This window comes from Athene cunicularia (assembly GCF_003259725.1).
Source record: "Athene cunicularia isolate RWA chromosome 1 unlocalized genomic scaffold, athCun1 chr1_part2, whole genome shotgun sequence".
NCBI lineage: Eukaryota > Metazoa > Chordata > Aves > Strigiformes > Strigidae > Athene > Athene cunicularia.
The window spans coordinates 23,461,129-23,484,573 of record NW_020799092.1 but is presented as its reverse complement, the minus strand read 5'-3'; the positions used below and the strand labels follow the sequence as shown (position 1 = coordinate 23,484,573).

Here is a 23,445-nt window from a genome sequence, read left to right as displayed (position 1 = left end):
GTGTTCTAGTCCATTGTAACAGCATTATGCTGTTGTAATTTTCCTCTTAACACAGGAATGGCTGCCCCCAGCAGCTGGTCACCTGCCTGGTAATAAGCAGCATCAGAACTCCATAGCATGGTGTAAACTAAGCCTATGGGGTACCAAAGTAACATGATATACAGTTTCTGCTGCTGTGAAAATACCTGGTCCAAATCATGGAAAAAAAAAAAAAAAAAGACAGACTTGGTTCAATCTCAACTTTTGTTCCTCAGGAAGCTAAAGAAGCTCTTCAGAAAGCTGAAAGATGAAAGAACTGAGCCAAAAGAAACAAACACCAGCCAACCAAAGGACCCTCAGCAGTGGGATCTTGACTACAGCTTGGAACCTTTCACTGGGCTGACTCCAGAATACATGGAAATGAGTAAGTTTTCTGAATTCCTTTCCCTTTCTGCAATAACCATAGCTTGACATAGGACCGATCACTGGATATCATATGTCATAAATTGTTGTGATAAAGGAGGAAAAAGCCCAAAACACTTGTAGTTTGAAGAAATTACATGCAAGACATCAGGACTATCACATTACCAGCATAGCAACAATGATGGGTCCTAGTGTCTGTTGGAATTTAACTGCGAGAGTCCAGTGTTCCCAGCTGAGAAAAGTGCATAGAAACCATTCTGGAGATCATCTAGTCCAACTCCCTGCTCAGAGCAGGGTCAGCTAGAAGAGGTTGCTCAGGGACATTGGGTTTTCAGTATTTCCAGGGGTGGAGACTCTACAATATCTCTGTGCAACCTGTTTCACAATTTGGTCGCCCTTAGAGTAAAAAAAGTTTTTTCTTATCTCTAAATTTTCTTACATCTAAATTACATTTCCTATATTTGTGCCCATTCCCTCTTGTCATTTCATTGAGCAATCTTGAGATGAGTCTAACTCTGTCTTTTTTGATCCATCCAAGACGTATTTGAACACATTGGTAAGATCCCCCTGAGACTTTTCTTGTGGTGTAACAATCCCAGATCTCTCAGCTTCTCCTTGTACATCATCTTCTCCAATTCCTTAATCATCTTAGTGGCTCTTCACTGGATTCACCGCAGTATGTCCATGTCTGTCTTCTACTGGGAAACACAGTACTGGAAAGAGCACTCCAGGTGTGGTCATAGTAGCGTTGAGTAGTGGGGAAGGATCTCTTTTCTTGACCTGATGGCAATGCTCTTCCTAATGCACCCCAGAAGGCTACTGGCCTTCTTTGTAGCTATGGTACGTTGCTCATTCATGTTCAACATGCTGTCCACTAGGACACCCAGGCCCTTTTTTGCAGAATTTCTTCCCAGCTAGTTAGTTCCTAGTGTCTGCTGGTACTTGAGGTTATTCCTCCCCAGGAGCAAGACTGCATTTTCCTTTGCTGAATTTTTGTGAGATTCCTCTTCGACCATTTTCCAGCCTGTTGACATCCTTCTCAGTGGCAGCACAACTACCTGGTATAACTCCTCACAAAATTATAACCACTCATTAATATTTCAAGTGTAGTAAAAATATGTAGATTTAAAAATATAAATGTGTGTTTTCTCATAGAATTAAATTACCCTTTACAACAGAAAGCTGTAGGAATATCTTTTCAGATGACTTGGTTCTTGTCTGTAGGTTACATGATGCTGAATCATGTACAGAGCATTCCCAGCGATGCTTAAATTAAAATCTGAATGCGTATACAACAGGAGAGAACCTTCAGGTTATAGGAGCTTCTCAATCAGCTGAAAGAGACAGTGGAAAAAAGAGTTATTTCTCCCATTTTACTTATGGAGATCTGCAGCATGCAGGTATTGAGTTGGCCACACTTTCTAAGGAAATCTAGGGCACACTTGGGAATTATTTCTCAGCTCTCACCTTTCATACCAGTTCTTTAACCAGCACACTCTCTAGTTTTTTAAGTAGCATGTGTGTATTTCCTCTTCACGCATCACCCTGCTGCAGTGACTGACATCACTGCTGGTGTGCACGGCCAGACATTTGGTCATCTTTCAAGCCCATGTAAAGCAGGAGCAACTCTATTAAAGTCAGTAGTGTTCTAATTTTGTAAAGATGGTGCCCGCCACGCATATGTCATCCGTGTGTCCATATGTTCTTGTTGTTTTTCATGATTACTTATATTACTGCTAAACTATGACAGAGATCAGTTGTTTTTCAAGATTGCTCCTTGATCAAGTTTGTTTATGCACATAAGAGGAGATAAGTATGTTGTTGGAAACCCAGGTAGAACTGGAAGTAATTCTTCATTGTAGTGGCAAGATGTCAGCAGTTATATATTTGGTAATCACACCGCCACGTCTAGGAGAGAGCAGTTCCTGATTTACGAAAGCTGGGTCTTCTGCTTCACAGAAATGCCCCTCTAAAGATGCAATGTCTGTCAGAGAAGAACTGTATGCACTATCTGCAGGTGTGGATTGCTGACATCTTAGTCACTTGATCCATCGTTTGCGTATCATTAAATTTAGGATCTGAGGTCAGTGTGGCCACTGTAAGTCATTTGAGATGCAGCATTCAGGAAAGAAACTTTAAAGCACTGAGTTCGTTGAAATAAAATATCATTAATATTTTATTTTCATTTTAACATGTTTGACACTGTGCTGTTGTCCTCAGTCCTTTTTCATCTTGATTGCACTTTGAACAAGAGAAAATGTAACTCCATTGTCCAAAGCTGCCCTGATACTTATGAAATGATGTTTGACATTCTGACTACACTATCTGCCCGGTATAGATGGATACAGAGAGCAAACCCAACAACTAGGCATTCTTGGTATAATTCTGCTTTGTAAGGAATCCTCTATTGATTCCTCTCAGCTTTCACTGAGATCGTTTGATCACATTCATCTTCGTGCATCCACTTAACACACATCCACTGCTCCAGCAGGAGCAGGTCAAACACTGGGATAAAGGAGTACACTACAGTTGAATTAGATTAGGACAAGTATCAAGCATCTGATAGAGAATTCCAATGTGAAATATATACACGCCTTCTTTCTCATTCTAAAGTGTTTGTTATAAAATCCAAGGAGTATCTCTATGACTCAACAGAACCCAGGAGGACAAAGGTGCAAATAATCGCCAAATAACTCAGTCTTGCAGCCCTGGGACACAATCCAACTTCAGCTGTCCTCAGGGAAATGAACCTGAGAGGAAGCAGCACACAGGGATGCTAGGGAGTAAAAGGCCAGGCTCTTCACACCAGATGCAAATCAGAATTGCAGTGTACCCCTCAGCCCTGTAGTTGCCTCATGAGTAGACCCTCGAGAGGCAGGGAAGGAGAAAGGGGAAATGGTATGGGTGGGGGAGGAGGGAGAGAAATAATCTAGGCAAACCCAAGCTTTAGGCCATAAAAGTATTCAGAAGAGAACCACAGCTTGTCAATGGGCATGTTATCTAAAACCAGACATCTGTTAAATATTGTATGTGACAACTTCTGCTTTAACAAGACACCGTTCTCGAAGCATCTGAAAGAGAATACGTTTTATGACCAAAAAGAAAGTGAATACCACGTATGGTTTATCTATCTATCTATCTATCTATCTATCTATCTATCTATCTATCTATCTATCTATTAAAAACCCCCTCGATTTATAGATATAATTTATAATATATTTATAAATGCATATATGGGATTTTATACTATGATGGATTTATACAAATATGTAAGTGTGTAGAAGTATTTTATATAAAGGCAGTTCTAGGGATCTATTTTATGGATAAGTTTATGGACTGAACCTTACCTTCTGTAGTGCCATTACGTTGACATAAAGAAGTCCACACCTGCCATTATCTCCCTCTCAATTGTTTCAACTCACCTTGGGATCTGCTGGTGTGTTGCATCCTCTACTACTTTATCCCCTTCTGCACATGATGATACTTTTTTTGAAAAATTCTCCTTTAGGACTGAGTTTTCCACACATTATTTCAATCCAAGATGACTTTTCCTCCTGGAAACCTTAAGCAAACTTCTTTGTAATTTTTGAGTTAAACAATGGTGGAAAAATATAGACATTTCCCTTTGTAAACATTTTCATATGGTTTTATGCTCAGGCATAACTCAGAAATGTCTGCACTTTAACATCCAAAATTTCCTGGTTAGCTAGTTCTCTCTAAGGACAAGGACCTTTAGTTATTGGTAATAAACAAACAGAATAAATACAACTCTTTATAAATATTTAATTTCTTGTCCTTGCACATCTGTGGTAGTTGATCTTAATCATTCTGGGAGCCAGAGCACGCTTTTCATTGCAGCATGAATGGCTAATTATAGTGAAAGCCACTGGCAGGGTAAGGAGGAGCCAGACTTCTTCCCAGTTATAATGGGCCAGAGACTGCTGAGTACAATCTGTGATAACCAAGAAGCGTGACTGACTGATACAGAAGCGGGATGGAGCCTTGAGCATGTTATGAACTAGAATATCCCACTTTCCAAGCATTATGTACCGGTGCTTTCTCCTAATTGTAGTTGGACCTATTGCAAAGCATCCAGGTATGGGAGGAAACTCTTTCCACTATGTTACGTGTGGTAAACTCCCATTACATCTGAGATGATGCTATCACCCTGATTTCAGATGTCTGTGTAGGAGATCCCCCTTGATTCATTGGTGAGGACAGCACTGAAATGCAGAGGTCTGCCTTGTTGGAATAACTTGCAGTAGCAGGGTCTAAGCTACTAATATTATAAATCACTGGACACTAAGCCTGTATTTTAGATTAGTCCCTCGTGCCTAGATCATAAAGTTGAGTGCCTCATCCTGCAGTCATTCAGGGATAACTACACCGATGCCCTGAAAACGAACGGATGAATTGCTAACCCAAACGTTTCTTTACAACTAGAATTAACTTCTCAAGTAAAGAGATGAGCTCACTGAGCCTTGCAGTGTGCCACAGCGAGCTATGCCCTGCCTGTGGGATTGGAGACAAATGTGCAGCAAATGAAACCCAAGCTGCACCTCCCCGGCCCGCTGGTTGCCGCGGGTCCGTAGCACTGCGCTCAGCTGTCAGGGTCACTGCCAAGGGGCTCGGACCACCCACGCCGTCAGGAAGCACTTTGTGCAGCTCGGCACTGAACCTGTCAGCTGGGATTGTCGTGAAGGGCATCAAGCTGAAATGGTGAAGCAAGAGGCAGTTACGCAGCTTATTTACCTGTTTTTCTAAATTTGATTGGAGAGGGGGAGGGAAGGGAAACAATGCAGTAAGTGCAGAAGAGGCTTTTATTCCCCTTAAATTGCTTAAAAAGGCAGAATGACTGGGGTGTAAGAAGAGGTATGATATTAAGGAGGAGAGAGAAATCTGGTTGCTCTGTCAGAATTTAGCTCTTCATTTTCACACTAATTTACTCAGGCAATCTCCCACTGGTATCGGTGGCTGTGTAGCCCTGTGGAGAAGGATTGGGGGTACTGAGTGATTAGAAGATGGACACGAGCCAGCAATGTGTGCTCGCAGCCCAAAAGAGCAACCAAATCCTGGGCTGCATCAAGAGAAGTGTGGCCAGCAGGTCGAGGGAGAGGATTCTCTCCCTCTAATCCTCTCTTGTGAGACCCCTTCCTGCAGTGCTGTGTCCAGCTCTGGGGCCCCCAACATAAGAAAGACACCGATCTGCTCAAGCAGGTCCAGAGGAGGCCACGAAGATGATCAGAGGGATGGAACCTCTCCTATAAAGACAGGCTGAGAGACTTGGGATTGTTCAGCCTGGAGAAGAGAAGGCTCCAGGGAGACCTTATTGCAGCCTTTCGATGCTAAAAGAGGGCTTATAAAACAGATGGGGACAAACAAGGGGTAATGCCTTTAAATAAAAAGAGGGTAGATTCAGATTAGAAATAAGGAAGAAATCTTTTACAATGAGGGTGATAAAACACAGGCACATGTTGCCCAGAGAGCTGGTAGATGCTCCCTCCCTGTAAACGTTCAAGGACAGCCTGGATGAGGCTCTGAGCAACTCGATCTAGCTGAAGATGTCCCTGCTCAGTGCAGGGGGTTTGTAATCGATGACCTTTAAAGGTTGCTTCCAACCCAAGCTATTCTATGATGCTATGATTTAGTTTTAATGTAAAAGTCATATATAAATCTAAAAAAAATAGAAAACATAAGAGGATAAACTCCAAAGTCTACAAGTCAGGCAGACTTCCATTGACTTCAGTGGCATTTTAGGGATGTCAGAAGTGTGGGAAGAAGAGGCCAACACTTCACCATGGCAAATAAACTCCAAGTTTTCCGTTGGGAAAAGGTTTTGTGGGTAATTTCTCCAGTGACCCGAACTCTGAATCTGATTTCCATCAGCAGACCATGCTGAACTTCTTTCTTGAGCAAGACTTGTCAGTCAATAGCATGTCTCCACATAGTTTTGATTTGCACCGGTGACATTTCTGATGACTGTTTGGATTGATATTATTAACTGAAATATATTTGTACTTTTTTAGCAGTCACTCTTCAGCAGAGACACTCTTTAATGTTCCTAAGTGATCCGAAAATTTTGCTCAAGGAATCCCGAAACCTAAATTGTCACTGTTAACATGTGTCAAATTTGTCATTAGTACATCCTGTTTCTAAAACTTTTTAATGACTTTTGACCCAGCCCAATATACCAGACCACATGCATTCCTCAAGTAGGTACCATGTATGGCAATTTCCTCATCCAGCTGATAGCAAATTTGCAACATGTGTAACTAGCCTGCAGTGATAGGAGTTGGCAAGGAATTGATGTTTAGAGTAGCAAGAAAGACTGCTAATGAAACAGACCTTATGAAATTGGCTCCAAAACCAGCTAAATGATGCATGTGAACGTGTGAAATTTATAACACTACAGTTTTCTTGAGAAGAAACTGACATCAGCAATGACTTTCAGATTCTTATTTCATTCTGTCTTCCCTTCTCCAGTCTAACTCCTTCAAGAGTGCGATTAACTGGAAACAATTTTTTCTCAAAGAGAAATAATAATAAAGGGCTGCATCATCCAACTTCTGTTAAAAATCAATGGCAAAACTTCCTTTTGAATTTTAAGAAGAAAATGATGAGATCCAATGTTTGTAGCTACCGACTACCATAAGGATTAATTTTAGAGGTTTGGAAGAATTTCCCCTAAAGCAGGAAAAGCCATCAAAAATGCAATGTGTGAGGCAGCAAAAGGAAAAAAATAAAAGGAATCATTGAAGAGAAACCTACTTTTCTCTATAATCTCTCTAATGAGGATGGATTTGAAAATACCAACTCAGCCTGTTGTGTGTAGGCTTGTTGCATGCATTTATTACCAAGGAGTAGTAAATTACACCTTTTCCTTAGTTTCTCAGCCAAGTTTGGCTGTATATTGAAAAGTTCTTTTTAGGACTTGGAAAGTCAATTTGCACAGGAGTGATTCTTCCACTGTTTACTTCCAGTCACACATGATCCTATGCCAAATATTATTGATACAGAAGTAAGGAAGAAAGCAACAGAATCATTTTAAAAAAATAATAATATTAGGTTAAGTTTTGGTGCAAAAGATACTAGGGTTACTGACACTACTCCCTATGTAAATCTGCTAGAACCTGAGTGATATTCACTGCGGAAGGTTTTGTGCCAGGGACTGATCTGTATCCCTTACACATGAACACTAGCCAGCAGTCTCCAGAGCCATAATTTAAAAGCCTTGATCTGTGCCCTTAATCATAATTTGAAGAAAGAGCTAGAGACACAGCATGTGCTGCTGTCTTTGTTGGGGTCGGTTCAGACCCTGTGCACAGAGGAACAGCTTCTGTGAAAAGTGGACTTCTGAGAAGCGTTGCGGTCTGAGATTTCTCTTGATGTTGTATGTCTTCGATAGTTTTTGTCTCAGTGCCCAGCCTGGATGAGATGTTGCAGATGTGGCATCAGATGTTGAGAACCTCATTGACCTCTACCCTGCTTAAGTCAGACAGTAAAGGTGACGTACTGAGCACGGATAGTCTGTGGTTTGGGGTTTTCTCTCATCAGAAATAGTCTGTGACAGTGAGAGCACATCTAGTCTCCTGCTTTGATGATGGCCCAGGAGAAGGTGTTATTTCCCACGTGCTTGACCTCCCCTTATATACAACCTTCAATCATTCTGTTCCCTAGCTTGTGCCGTGAGGCTGGGTGATGGTTACCTCTGTTATCTCCAGGATGGCCTAACAGGCAAGTAAGAGAGCTACAAAAGAGGCTGGATGTCCAGCGGTCCAACTCCTAGCACAGGTCTCTTTAGCCTTTTGCCTCAAAGCACAGGAGAAAAATCACCCAAGTCAGGTAGGGCTCCCATGTGGGGTCATAGGGTACGTGAATGTTGGAGGAGCTTTGTGTGGAGACCTTGTGGCATAAGTGTGAGCATAAAAAGAATATTTTAGGGTTGACATCAAGTCCTCCGGACAAAAATAGGATGTCTTGATGGAACAGTCTTTGTGCGTGCCCTAAAGGTATTGTAACTGTTTCCACTGTGACGGGACAGGCATCCACAGACCTCCAGAACCCGACGACTAGATTGCTTCTGGGACCTGAACTGTACAGAAGGGATTCTCCTCTTTTTAATCCATGAAGATTTGCTAACAGTTATTTCTACACATACTGACTAAACTAAACAAGTACCTTTAAATTACTGAGGCTGTTCACAGACTGCTTGTTTTGAATGATTGTTTGCTAGTTTACTACACAAGACCATCTAAATTATGGCGTGCTTGGTTTGGTTTTGTTTTTGCCTGCTTTTTGTATCACTCACCCTTACATAAAAAGGAGGCTAGAAGACTGAAGAGATTTCAAGATGGCCACACAAACACTTCTGGTGTAGAGTTTTCTATGAAGACATATTTACACAACTGTTCAAAAGTCCTTTGCATACCTTGAACATTCTTTCATGAACTTGAAAAAAAATTAAACTGCATTTTCCCAGGCAATGAATAAAGGGGCTGCAAACAACATCAAAGCAAATGCGTGTGTGGTTTATACTTAAAGCATTGCAAATTCCTTTTTTTTTTTTTTTTTTTTTTTTTTTTAAAAAAAAACAGCTCTATTCCTGCTAAATTCACTTAAAACCAAATAAAGCACATTTTGGTGCTATGTATTTTTCTAAGTACTTCACAGTTTTTTTGGACATTACTCTAACATCTGTTTTTATTTCCTTGTTAATTCTTTTTCCTGACTCTGAACATAAAATATTAAGGAAAGTATGATTTCAAGGATAGGATGTTTGTATGCTTTGAAAAAGCTCCATCTTAGTGTATGTTAGGATATACACTTTATCTCAAAGCAAAACAATGAGAATGAAAATCAGAAGGCCGTATAGGTAACAGGGAGATAATACTTTCTTGTGCAAATATATTGTCACTGAGAAGAGAAATGCAGGAATGTCAGTCAGAAGACTTGCAATCTGCACACACAAAAAAAAGGATACATGCAAGAGAAGATCCTGGAGAAAGCTGTTTTATCAGTTAGTTGTAGGCTGTCACAACAGTGCCTCAAGAAAAATATTTTAAAGTAAACAGTTGTACTATGTAAACCCCCAATTTTCACAAAAAGTGCAACAAATTCCTCCCATAGTGGAAAGAGAACTTATACAGGGATTTACCAAAAAAAAAGAAGCCACAGTAAATCAGGCCTCATACATGCCAACCCTTTTTCTATACTACTATTTTTTTAATTCTGAAGTGTAAATCACAGTTAGATTTATTAGTTTAATCTTACTGGGATTACTGCCTTTGCATTTGGACAGCGTGCTTTTCAGTCTCTCCTCTTCTTTTACTCCTCATTAGTTTTCTGTGGTAATAAACCTCTCCCGCTTCCCTGAAGTATTAATTTAAAACAATGTAGCATTTTTACAAGGAAATGATCCAGTCTCAGGAGCAACATTCACCACTGATGCCTCCTGCTTTCCATGGAAGACATAGCCTTTTAGGCAATTTGTTAATTCCTCAGCACCTTGAAGAAAGAACAAAACAAAACAAAACAAACCCAAACAAACAAACAAACAAAAAACAAAAAACAACAACAACAAAATCAACACTTTTCACACTCTAATTGTACCCAAATGAGATTTACTCAGATGAGGTAGGTTATGACGTGCCACTGAAGGAAGGAGAAATTAAGGATGGTCTTAGCACCCAAAAACTGAAGAAGCTTGCTTGGAGGTTTTCTCCTGCATCATTGCAACCATCTCCAGAACACTGAGACTTGCCAGAAAAACACAGTTGTGTCAGCATTGTGTTTTTGCACGGTGACATTGGTTCCTTAGCTGCTTAGAAGATAATTTATTTACATCTGCATTTGTCTAGTCATCCTATGCCCTACAAGAGAGACATAATTATCTCAGAAAATGATGTGCTGTTTTTGTTTCTATCATTACACTACGGATGCTGAGCTGAACTCTGTGGTGCTACTAGTCTTGTACTGGGAACAAGATGATGGAAAATGTGCCATCCACTTTAAAGTGAGGGGGTTTTCTCTGGTTGTTTGTTTGGTTGGTTGGTTGGTTGGTTTATTTCTCTGGGGAAGAAGCCAGGCTTATTATTTATGTATCTGTTTTAGATTCAGGTTCAGGGAGAACTCAGGAGGTTTTTGCTTCACTGCGATACTACTTGTTCTTTAGGACCAGTGAACTAGTGTTTTCTTCCTCCCAAACTACTTTACCCAAATCACAAAGCCAGCAAAAAGAAAACCCCGGTGACAATGGCATTCTCTTTTCCTAGGACTTAAAGAGGAAGATTTCTAACTTTGGAGGATACCAGTGACATAGGGAGGGATAAAAATGCTATATGACACCACGGGCTCATGCATCCACAAAGATACTGATTCTGTTCCTGCTCTTGACATATTGCCACCAAATTTTTCATAGGAATCTGGGAAGAAACAGTTACCCCTTGTAGATCTTCTCCTCTTGCTCGCTTGCATATAATTTTCCTTACAGGCAAAAGGACAGGGAAGAACATCACAGTCTTAATCAGTTATAATCATGTATAAATGCAGAATACATGCTGAACCCTTTGTCCTTTATTAAATTTATTATTTACTTTGGCTGTGCCTATGCTAGAGACTAGGAGCATTATTAGAAACATTCATAAAGCATAGTGACAAATGTTTCTCTCTTTCCTGGACTTGCTTTGTGATATTTATTACTGGGACCAAATTGTGGAGTTTTATGGGGTTTGTAACCCACAAAACTCATCAACAATTTGCTGTCAGCTGCATTTACCAGCTCCCTTCAGAAGATCAAAATTTTTTCATATTTCTCTTTCAGTTATCCAGTTTGGCTTTGTCACACTTTTTGTTGCCTCTTTCCCTCTGGCACCTCTCTTTGCTCTTCTGAACAATGTCATCGAAGTCCGGCTTGACGCAAAAAAGTTTGTTACTGAGCTGAGGAGGCCAGACACAGTAAGAGCAAAAGATATAGGTAAGTAACGAAAACAAACACATTACAGTGAAGATAAGAAGTTCAATAAGAAAGTAGAAAAAATATAGTAAATCCATTAATAATGAATGTTTTTTCACTTATAGGAATTTGGTACAACATTTTGAGTGGTATTGGGAAGTTTTCAGTTATCATTAATGTAAGTATTTGGTTACACCAGTTTCTAATCATGATCTTGGGAGCTTATATTGTCCCCCCAACATAATTTAAAAGCGAAGTCTAATTTTCTCAGTTGCTATAAAGTACAATAAGTATTATCCAGTTCATTATTGTGCAAGTGTAAAGCATGAATTAATTACAAACAAGATGATTCACTCATTCTCTCTATCCTTGTGCTATGTAGGATAGGAAGACTAATTCATATAATTATTTCTGTAAAGGTAGCTTTTTTTTTTATTTTTTACTTTTAATTTGGGTTACACAGTCTCCAGGCTACAAAATCTTAATGAAAAAACATATTATTTCATAGAACAAGAACATAAAGCCTGTCTGATATACGGATATGTTTATTGTTCTACATGCATTCCTTTAAGTAAAATTTTCCTGTACATGCTTTAAGATAAAAAAGACGCATCATGCCCCGGGAGTTTAATCATAATACTATCTACTGGGTTTTTGACCCACAGATCATAGAACCATAGGATCGTTTAGGTTGGAAAAGACCTTTAACTGTAAAATAACAAAGACGAAGACATCAAAACACTTTAGGAAGGCAGATGGTGGTCACAACTGAACGGGAAACTTGTGCAGAGGTGTTATGCAATTTATCTCGTACAATAGCTTCTAGCACAACATCACTCTGTAGCAGTAAGCCAGCTATCATTGCAACTGGGAGTACCGTAATGCCTCCAGAGAAGTGGTGCAGTTTGGCTTGGAGCACTGTTCACTTATGGCTAGGCAGTTTCTAGGATTTAAGGTAGGAAATCCGTGCAGCCCGGCACATACCCATAATTTTGCTGTCAGGTATAGATTTCAGGTTTCCAGCACTGATCTGTGCCGGATGAACACAATTCTGCAGCCTCTTGGTTTTATCTGAATACACTTTGCAGATTTATGATCCTTGATTATATTCTGTGGCAGACAAATGCTGGATATTTTTCTTTCCTTGGGATTCCATTAAAATATCAGTTCACTACTTTTTCTTTACAGAAATATAAATAGGTGCATACCCGATTTAAAAAAAAAAAAAAAAAAAAAAAAAAAAAAAAAAAAAAAAAAAATATTTAGCAAAATGTAGTTTTAAATGAATTTAATGAATTCTTATTGATATGATCTAGATACTTCTGCGTCTCACTTCACACTTACACCAGTTTTATACCAGCATGAGATCCACTGAGTTCAGATGTGTAAATCCTGGTGCGGAGGGGAAAATGCTGACTACCTCACAGTCAACTTGTTTATCTCAGATAACACCGTGTAACTACACCAAATTATACCAGCTAGCTCTTATGTCTTGTAGTTTTTGAAAAACTAGTGCCAGACCTCCTAATGGCTCCAGGGATTAAAAGAGTTGGAGAAATGTACAGTACAGTAATTGCTTTTGTTACTCTGCTCTAAGAAATATTCTACTTCCCTAAGTACAACGTTCTCCCGAAGAGACAGAGCGGGTCACTGTGCGTTTATATGTGTTCCGTACCAGGTCTGGCCATTTAACTCCCACTTCATCACCACTCTAAACTTACTTGAACATGAAAATTATCACCTGAATTCACTTCATCTGAAACATGATAGACATAGATTCATGACGCTGTTATTTGGTTGTTTTTTTGTTGTTTTGGTTTGTTGGGTTTTGTTTGTTTATTTGTTTGTTTTTTGTTTTTTTTCCCTCTCAGGCTTTTGTAATTGCTGTCACATCTGATTTCATTCCACGCCTTATGTATCAATACGCATACAGTCAAAATGGAACCATGCATGGCTTCATCAACCACACGCTCTCATACTTCAATGTCAGTCATCTCAAGGCTGGAACACAGCCAGAAAACTCCCCATTTGCACATGATGTTTTGTTCTGCAGGTAAAGTACTTTTAATGACAGTTTGCCTAGTCAAAGTAATTTCTTTGGGTTTTTTTTGTCAGACAATATTTTTCCAATTGGGAACTGATAATATTTGTGCCTTTAAAAACATAGTTTTAATAGTACAGCTTTTAGAATATTCTCACTATGTTAGAAGGTTCCTTAGAAGGTTGTTGTTTGGTGGGTTTTTTTGTTGTTGTTGTTTTTTGTTGGTTTTTTCCAGTGCATTAAAAGGTAAAAGTAACAATTTAGTCAGACTTACTCAAATAATAATAATAAAAAAATCCTTTCTTTATTGAAAGACATAACTTTCATCAAAAACAATGAGTTTTTAAAATGGACACTCACTAATTAGAACCAGGCTTTCTTTTTCTTTATTAAGTTTAGTGTTTACTTAATGAGATCTGAGTTTTCAATATATTCTGCCCATCTTTAAAACCTGCACCGGTCCCCATCTACATGTCTTACATTTCAGATTCACTGTTTCAGACTGGGGAAACAAGGCTCGACTTCCTCTAAAGTCCAAAATGTCCAGTACACCGCTCCCGCAGTGCAGATACCTATTTGCATGAGAAAACACTGACATGGTTCCAGGGCTCTCAAAGTAACTTTGACTTTTTATAAATATATGCAGGAATTCAAAGAGCTGTTTTCAGGCAGTAAAACCCGAAGTTCTTCAGTACTGAGCTCCCTAGGTCTATATTCAACAGCCTGCCTCTCCTTCCTTTTGGACTCCCTTGAAATCACATTGTGCTTAGCCTCTGCAATGGCAAGAAATGATCAAAAAACTTACTTTTCTATTTTGTTTGGAAGAATAGCCTTCATTTATATGGTTTTTACTCCACACAGGTCTTTATTTGACCTCCCTTTTTTAAATGCATGATCTGCATAAGTTCGTTGTCTTTTTCCAATGTATGACAAAGTTTTTGAATCTAGTACTCGTGATAGTTGCTATCTGAACCTGTCCTGGTTCTAAAATTAGTTTCACCTCTGTCTTTCCTAGTCTCTTTTCTCAAACTCAGGTCTTTCATGCTTTCATTGTGTGGTTTTACTCTGAGAACAAATTTTGGCTAAGGTGCCAAAGGTGGGATTCTTGAAATCTATCACTATATTCTCTCAGCATCAGTGTCAAAACAAGGGCACAAAATCAGTTACCAAGCAGAACAGAATTAGGAGACAAATCTTACAGGTGACAGTCACATACTGTCTAGCATCAGACTGGCCTTTTCTTGCAATACTTGTTTCTCAAAAGCTCAGATACTGTCAGAAAATACTGCTGATATTGTAAATATCAAGTAGTGTTTTCTGGTTAGAGCTTTCAAATTATTTCTTCTTTCCTCCCGTTCACTTGAACTCATTGTTCTTGATAAATCTCTATTCAAAATTGAGATAGACTTCATTATTACGTCAAGTGATCCCTTCATTTCTTCATATCTGACATTAATATTTTCTTAAAGAAGGAACTTTTTACAAAGGCATGTAGGGATAGGACAAGGGGTAATGGTTTTAAACTGAAAGAGAGTAGATTTAGATTAGATGTAAGGAAGAAGTTTATTACTGTGAGGGTGGTGAGGCCCTGGCACAGGTTGCCCAGAGCAGCTGTGGCTGCCCCCTCCCTGGAAGGGTTCAATGCCAGGTTGGACGGGGCTTTGGGCAACCTGGGCTAGTGGAAGGTGTCCCTGCCCATGGCAGGGGGATGGAACTAGATGAGCTTTAAGGTCCCTTCCAACCCAAACCATTCTATGATTCTATGAAATTGTATTTACAGAGTAGATAGAGATAGCTAAGGCAGCTGGGCATTTTTTTATAGGGTTAACATTAAGACTATTAGTCTCCTCTTTAAATCTGCAAAACCAGCTCTCAGCGTGACATCGAAGGCTTATAACTAAAGGTAGTCAGGATGCACATTTTTGTCTTTGTGATCTCGTTAATATTGGTGAGAGAAAATATTTGAAAGAAATCAAACATTTTAATTTAAAAGTCCAATTAATTTTAAATATCTGCTGATTTTACCTTTCTAAAAAGAAATTAATTTAGAAACGAGCAACCACTTAAAAGCAAAGAGAGAAATTAACTTTGTAATTATACTTCCAACAGGTGCTGTAAATTGTACTTTCAGAACGGTTCACTTCTTTTCACTGATTATTTAAGGGATCATGTTCTAGTTAGGTTCCTGAAGTAGCCCAAACCCTCCCTTTGCTTCTAAATGACTGCACATTTCAAAATGTAGACTACATACCTTCCTCCCATGAAATATATATATATATTTTTTTCCGTTCTGATTTTATTAGGGAATAAGACATTTTGCTCAAATAGCTTGAGAAGGGGTAAATGGAAGTCCTTCAGTGAGGCCTACAAGTCAATACCCATCTTAGAAAATATATTAAATATCACAACGTAACCATTTTCAAGAAAGAAGTCTTAAAGTTGGCATTGCTCAATGTAGTTTGTGCATGTTTACTTCCTGCTCCTGTGCAAGCAGACTTTAATCATAAGACTTAAATCGCACTTTTAAGTCTTTAGTCTTTAAGTCTTAAGATTTTAAGCACGGTATTTATCTCACCCAGCTATGACCCACAAAAATTACACATCTCAGTTCCTTTGCTGGGAGCGGGGTAAATGCAGAGAGAAATCTGGCCCTCTACCTCAGGCACCGCTCTTGGGATTGCCTTTGGGATGTACCTACCTCTTACCTCGACTACAGCAGAGGCTAGATGCGCGCACAGAGAAGCTTCCTAACTTTAAAGCAGGTAAAGAGAGAGCGTATAACTCAGCACAGCCATGTCCTGGTGTGAGGAACTTTGTTAAAGTAATCTCTACTGTCTCTTGGGAGGAGGTCAGATAAGAGTTGAGGGCAGACAGAAGGGAAAAAAAATAGCTCTCCAGTGCTTAAAGCTGCATGCTGTGCTCTACCTGCTGCTTAGATTGTGGCAGACAGGGTAAAGTACCTTAAGCCTGGAGCTTGTCCCCTTTCTTTTCTCAAAATATTATAAAATATTACCCATGTTGGCATGTTGCAAGGAATTATTTCTTAGTATAATATTACATGTGAGAGTATTCAGTATCTCCATACTTTCTGATAGGCTTGTAAGTCTGTGAAATGCTTTTTTGCTCTGTTCCTAGCACTTTTTAATTTTTATCCCTAAATGAGCTTGCATTCTCCTTCAACAATCATCTTGATCCATAGGGGGATCCTCTACTTCACTGTGACTTTGCTGCTATTCACCTGGTCTCTGTCTCTGGCCTCTATTCATCGTGTATGACTGCCACTGTGTTTGGAAATGTGTGCATTAACAACAGTGATGAAATGCACTCCTCAGATTAGCATGGATTCAACAGAGCCAAAATACAGGGAGGAGGGAATAACCCAGGTATAAATAAAAGCAGTCCCTGCCTGATAATATCAAGTCCATCCCACTGAGAAAAAAGAAATAAAAAAATTGATTGCAAACAAGAAGCACATACTAAATATTTGACCATGTGCTCGTCTGAAATGAGAAACAACTCTGAACGCATTTGTGTTCCATTATCAGGAAACAATTAGAAAAAGATGTCAGCATCCACGTTCGCTGTTGCTCATTATCACCCGTCTCATTTGGATCTTATCAAACTCTCAGCTTTAGACAGAACTCTCCCTGTGATAAAATATGGGGCATCTAGCTTGTGTCCCAAGAGACAGGCAACAAACGCTGTCCCTTAAACTGGAAATAAAATCTGTTTTTCTGTTTCTGGCAAATATGTTGGGAACAAGCTGACCTCTCTTATTCTTAGATTTCTGTGACCTCTGGAGATAAATGTGGTTACAATAAGCCTGCATTTTCCTCCTTACGGGCATTGCCAGAGATTAAGGTATCTTAAAAATAACCATAATAAGCCAGAAACAACTCTCCCACCAAACATCCAGAATACATTCCTTGAATATTTCGAGCAGCATTTTCTACAATGCTATGAACTCTTTGACACTGCTTCCAAATAAACATTGCTGTAACGCCATTCTGAGGCATAGCATTAGTTGTAATGATTTTTTTTTTTTTCCCGAGAAAAACAACATTTGTGTGGCTGAAGGCAAATTAAAAGCAAACCTCGCTAAGTTATGTGACACTTTTATTGGTTTAGCCCTTTTAATCTTTATAATCTGGTATGATAATGGAGTACATGAAAGCACTCTGATAACACTGCAAAGAAGAAAGCAGCAGATATGGAGTCATTAAAGGGACTTTTCCCTTAACACAAGTCTGCTCCAATATTCAGCAAATTTATGAAGTGTCTTTGAATTAATTACTTTTCTTAATGCCCTGGGATTCATCTCTTCTACACCCAGTCATCAGTGGTGGATTTTCCCTGAACAATTCTTAAATGCATTGTTGAAGCACTATTTCATGGCTATTCAGTCATGTTTTCTTCAATTTCTTGTCAAAGACCAGCTGAAAAAAAAAAAGAAATTAAATAGATCAGCTTATTTAGATTGATTTGCAGTTCCGCCTACGTACACATTTTCTTTTTTTTTTTTTCTACAATTCTTTTTCCCCACACAATATATTTGTGAATATACTAGTGTATTTCTCTCAGCTCTAGCTTCAGTTCAGTTTTGTCTAAGTCTTGTCTGGTCCTCTCCATCCATTCTCACTTCCCCAATATTTCTCTACTTTCAGTGTGCATTTTGATTTTTTTCCCTCAGAACTTCTCTGTGCTCTATTCTCAAACCACATTGACGACTTCATATTCTTCTCCTTTTTCAGTGGAATTAGTGTTGTTTGCTATTTTTGACACAGAATAGTTTTTGCAGCACCGGTTGTTTGCTGTTCCTAGCATACCTGCTGAATCAAATGTTTCAAGAATGAAGAATTGAAGAGGTGAGGGAAAAGATGACCTTTATTAAAAAGAAACTCCCTGTGGAATATAGTGGTTAGAAAATGCCTGGGTTACTGCACTTTGAGGTCCCATGTGCCATAGAATAATTAAAATGGGAGGTAGGGAGGAGGCCCAGCTACCTTGTATGTAGCTCTGACATCTCCCTTTACCATAAATCTTTTGCTAATATTCTGTTGAATGTAGATTCAAGCATCATAAGCAGTGTGATTTCAAGCTGAGCCAGGTGAAATTTCCACAGGGTTTGACGTCCTGCAACACTTACATAATCTGTGAAGCCCAGAGTACATTAAATGGAAAACCCACCACAGTTGGTTGACCCTTCCAAGGTGAACCTGGGCTCCGTTTCAAGACTGGGATTGATTTATAGTGCTAGGCAAAATCCACAACAAGCTCAGAGGTTTTCCTTGGCTTTGATGTTCAAACAGATTAAATTCAAGGGAACCGACTCTGGCCCTCGCTGCAGCCCCGGTACAATGATTTGAGCAACGCATGAGAGTCCACATCATCCAGAAAGGTGCCAGAGGGGGAATCTCAGTGCAGGCACAGCACAGGAGCAAACAGGAATCCTGCGTAAAACAGGATAGCACTGAACAAATCAAATAATCCAGGGTCTAACACAGCCCAGACAGTGCTTCTGTAGATGAATACAGCCCCCAATTTAAAGTTGTTTTCTCCTCCCCTCCCTCCTCCCTCTCCCCATTGTGGGTTGTGCCTTATGTCCTTTGTCTCAAGAAGGTGCAGCACAGAATTCCATCCAGCATTTCACAGTGAATTTCTTGGGGGGTGCGGGGGGGATATAAGGGGTGCGAGGATTGTAAATGTATAATTTAGCATGCAAAATCATGTGGATAGAACCCGAAGGTGATTTTGGTAAGCGCACCTGCAAACTGAAGCTGACAGATTTTATATATGAACCTTCTCCATTATCCCCCGATGGAGGCTTTTCCACAGTCTAATGAATCTTACTGTCAGGAAGGGTTTTGTGGTATTCAAAACAGATTTTCCCTTTCTTAATTTCATCCCATTACTCCTAGTCAAACACTGTGAACAGCACTAAATTATCCCTTTCAGTCCTAAGGGCACAATTTGTGAATGGTTATCATGTCCAACTGTGGCTATTACTTACCAAAGTGGAGCAATACATGTGCTCTTCTTTAATCTTTTCTGGTGAGTCAGTCTACTCAGCCCCTAGATTGTTTTGCTGAACTGCCTTCAATTTGTTGCTTTTTTTTTTTTTTTTTTTTTTTCCCCTTTCTCTGAAATCCCCACAGCTGAATGGCTGGATGCAACATTCCAGGTGTGGTTTCTACCTGAGCTCTTCAGAGAAGGGCTAATACCCCCCAGCTCCATCGTGCCTTTTGTTTGTACATCCACAAGTCATACTGTCCTGCTGCCGTATTTCAAACTTGTGCTAACTTGCTGGTCATTGTAAGCTCCAGGCTATTTTCATTGCGTTTTCTTTCAAACTCTATCCTTTCAAAAATCCTTCAATTGTTTTATTTTTAATTATTTTCCATTTCCCCAGATTATTCTCATTGTGTTTCCTGTCTGTATTTCTTACTGCTTTCTGTGTTTCCTGCTATTTGCAAAAATTCCCTATTTAGGAGCATCTGTGACTTTTATTAGCCTGTTGTTTACTTCCAAATGATTAATGATAAAGCTAAAAGCATCAGTCTTTACACCAAACCACTAAGGCTCTGTTTTTTCCTGTCTAAAGCTAGACAGTTAATTTAGGAAGTGCCTTTCCCATGGCTCCCCCTGTCGTTAATGCAAAGACAGGAACCACCAAAGTGTGAGTCAGATTTTATGTGGGCTGAATTGTTCCCTAAATTAACCAAAGTTTAGGTGAGATGAATGCAGGCTTGTCTCCTTTAGTCTGAAAATGCCTTGGACTATCTCTATGCTTAATTTCAACCCTTTATTCCCTGTACACTGAGATCAATTTAACATTTTAAAAAAAATGGGGGGGGGGGGCTTTTGGAAAATCTGGAAATTTCCAACATTAGAACAATGTTCTGATTTTGGTTACAACTGTGAAAACCACACTAAAATTGCTAAATTCAGTGAAGATAGTCCAGCTTTAATCCTGGAGTTGTATTTCATACTAAGTGTTGAAGTAGGAACATCTGGAGGGTTTGATTCTTTCATTTTTGTGATTGGAAAGTCGTGTTAATCAAAGCAATTGGTGCAGCAGAAGATTGCTGGAACTGTGTGCTGACTGAGCTGTCTCCATCAACAGGTTCAAAGACTACAGAGAGCCACCTTGGTCCCAAAATCAGTATGAGTTTTCTAAACAGTACTGGGCGGTCTTATCTGCTCGCTTGGCTTTTGTTATTCTATTTCAGGTAAGTCTGTTGAGTTTCCGCATTTTCCGACACAGAAATATCATAATAAATGGATTAGAAATTCATGTGCCAAAGAAGCCGGTGTCCAGTAGAGCTTTTCTGTTTGCAGATATCCAGCCTGATGTGCTTGCACCCATCCTGCTGAGGTGTCAGTGGGTGCAGCTCTCCCTTCCAAGCACTGTGGCACACTTCTTCAGCAGATGTTTCCCCTCCCTTCCTGGAAGGGAAGTCCCACAGCCTTCATTAGCCCCTGGCACTATCAGTGATCCCCAAAATACCCCAGGCTCTTGAATGTTTCAGTTAAGATCTCTCTGTCAGCTTCTATACCCTCAGGGACACCACATCTAAATATCACATAAATGCTGTGTAGGCGTGTTAAATGCTGATCTTCACACAAAGCAAGAAATAAACAGAAGTAATAAATCCTCCAAGGTATTTTGCTCTACAAGTAAATGGAGTGAATTCTCCCCAGTGTAGAGATTTCACTGTCAAGGGATTTGCTATCATGGCTTGCCTTTTGAATGGCACGAGCCTTCTGCTTTCCCTCCATGATCTGGGATCCCTCCACAGCCAAATTGGGCCCATTCCTCATAATGAAATCTGCCTCTTTTCCTCTCATCTGCCAAACATTCCTAAGTGCGACTATGAGCCTTGTCAGGTTCATCTTGCCCTCTTCTGTTTCTTTTCTCTATCTTCAGTAATTTTCCACCGCTGGCTGCAAAACATTTGAAACCAACTGGTTATGCTGGCATTCAAATAGCCTGCCTGTTGTTCTGCCAGAGTACATTCCCCGGTTAATTAGCTCCATTGGCTCAGAAAGGGATGGAGGGGTCATGCTAGTAGCCTTGACTATAAATATTCTCACATATTTTGAGGCATTATACAACACAGCAGTTTTTAAAGCATTATCATGCTAATATGAACCCCAAAGCATAATTTCTCTATAAGTTTCACGAACAAGCAAAATTTTTTGCCTGGTCTCTGTGTTATAAGCATCACCTGTCATGACCTTGACACCCGAGATCCAGGGTTGTGGTTTGCACACTGCGGCAGTGTAAAAAAATTCTGCTTGTCAGCAGACACAAGGATTTGAGAACACAAAGACCATGAAAGTTGTCTGCTGTCTGCTCAGGCCACACTGGAAACACATGGGTATGGTTGTGTTGGAGGATGCTTTCACTGATGTTGCCCTTATAGTGATGGATTCTCAACTCAGTCTCAATGAATTTGTTGTTGAGAACTGAGCACCTTTGGATGCCTGCAGAGACTAAGGCTCTTTTAACTCCTTAGGCCATGCATCATTTGATGAATCCAAGTCCTTTCCCATTTCAAACCTAACAGAAGCGTGTGTTTAATATGACACACTGTCAGCAAAATGCGGGATACCTGCCTCACAGCTATAACAAAGGTTTGGTTTTGCGCTAGCAGTTTGGATTTTTCATACTTGCTTCACATCTGTTGTTGTGTTTGCAGAATTTGGTGATGTTCCTCAGCGTTCTGGTTGACTGGATGATTCCTGACATCCCCAAGGACATCAGTGAACAGATCAAAAGGGAGAAGGTCATACTTGTTGACTTCTTCCTGAAGGAAGAGCATGAAAAACTGAAGCTGATTGAAAGCTTCATCGCACGTGACCAGCAGAAACACAAAAGTGGGACCAAAGGCGAAAGGATCCGGGCTGCCAGCTTCAGTCAGTTCAACCGAAGTCCGAAAGGCAGCTTTGCCTCCTGTAGCTCCCAGCACACAGAAGTGTGACTCCTTAGGGAAGGGTAACATACTGTGCTTCCCTCTGCAATACCTGCTTCCTCAGTGATGTGATTCTGAACCTGGAGCAAGGGAGGCAGAGACAGTCAAGGAAGAGATGGGCAGGAAAAAGGAGACTTCTTTTGCTTCCTTAGAAACTCCATACGCAAGGGTCTCTGTTACATTTTATACGCTATCTGGGCTGCAGCATTTTCAGACTTTATCAGTGCAAGATAAGGGCTATATTGTGACTGTGGCTGGTCCTTGTGGTGATGCTGCGTTGGGTAGACATGCAGGAATTCTCCTCGCTCGTGCAGGCTCCATGGTAGGTCCACAACCATCCCTCTTCTTGCAGACACCCTGCGGGGCATGGGGAATAGAAAGGGCACTCCTGCTCTAGTATCTGTCTTTTGGCAGATCTGAGCGATCACAGCAAAGTGCGCACAACGCATGGTCCCACACCTTGTAGCTGCCAGGGGATCCTTTATAGACACGTGGAGTCTCAAGGAGTCACTGTGCCTTCCTAATGTACACTGCCACTGGGTGCTGCCTCTGCAGGGCATGCAGGGCTGTTGCTAAGGGCACAGAGCTGTGGGAACAGAAGGAATGAAAATCACCCAGCACTTTCATCTACAGATATATTGTGTTTTGCTTAGCAGGAGCTTGAATGCATGCGCTAATAAGCAGAGAGGCCACAACATATGCATCAGAATGAAGTAAAGCTGCTAGAACCAGGGAAGATCATTGTTTTTCATTGTCCTGAACAAAAAAAAAAAAAACACAAAAAACCAAAACAAAACAACACAAACCCAAACCCAAACAACAACCAAAAAAACCCCAAACCCCTGCATGTTGCTTAGACTGGGAGTTCAGCCAGTATCAAGAGGAACTGGGCCACTAAACTAACACCAGTGAGAAGCTGACGAGTGAGAATGGAATCAAGCCCTGTAAATCATGTGGCATTGTCATGTACACTGCGCATAAAATAAAAAAAGTTGCTGCTGTTGTGCATTTACTGTAAAATATTTTGCAGAACTGCATTTCATTGGAAGATAAACATATTCACTAACGAAGCTTTC

General features: G+C 40.1%; 1 protein-coding gene across 1 annotated transcript in view; it reads left to right on the top strand.

Annotated features, from left to right (window-relative positions):
- ANO2 (anoctamin 2) overlaps window positions 1-23,210 on the top strand; it is a 192,591-nt gene extending 169,381 nt beyond the window's left edge. Inside the window, exons 20-25 of the mRNA XM_026862090.1 lie at window positions 255-403; window positions 11,222-11,374; window positions 11,479-11,531; window positions 13,225-13,406; window positions 20,518-20,623; window positions 22,097-23,210. Of these exons, the coding sequence (XP_026717891.1) occupies window positions 255-403; window positions 11,222-11,374; window positions 11,479-11,531; window positions 13,225-13,406; window positions 20,518-20,623; window positions 22,097-22,378 (925 nt within the window). The 3' untranslated portion in view covers window positions 22,379-23,210. The remainder of the gene's footprint in view (window positions 1-254; window positions 404-11,221; window positions 11,375-11,478; window positions 11,532-13,224; window positions 13,407-20,517; window positions 20,624-22,096) is intronic.
- The last annotated feature ends 235 nt before the right edge of the window (window positions 23,211-23,445 follow it).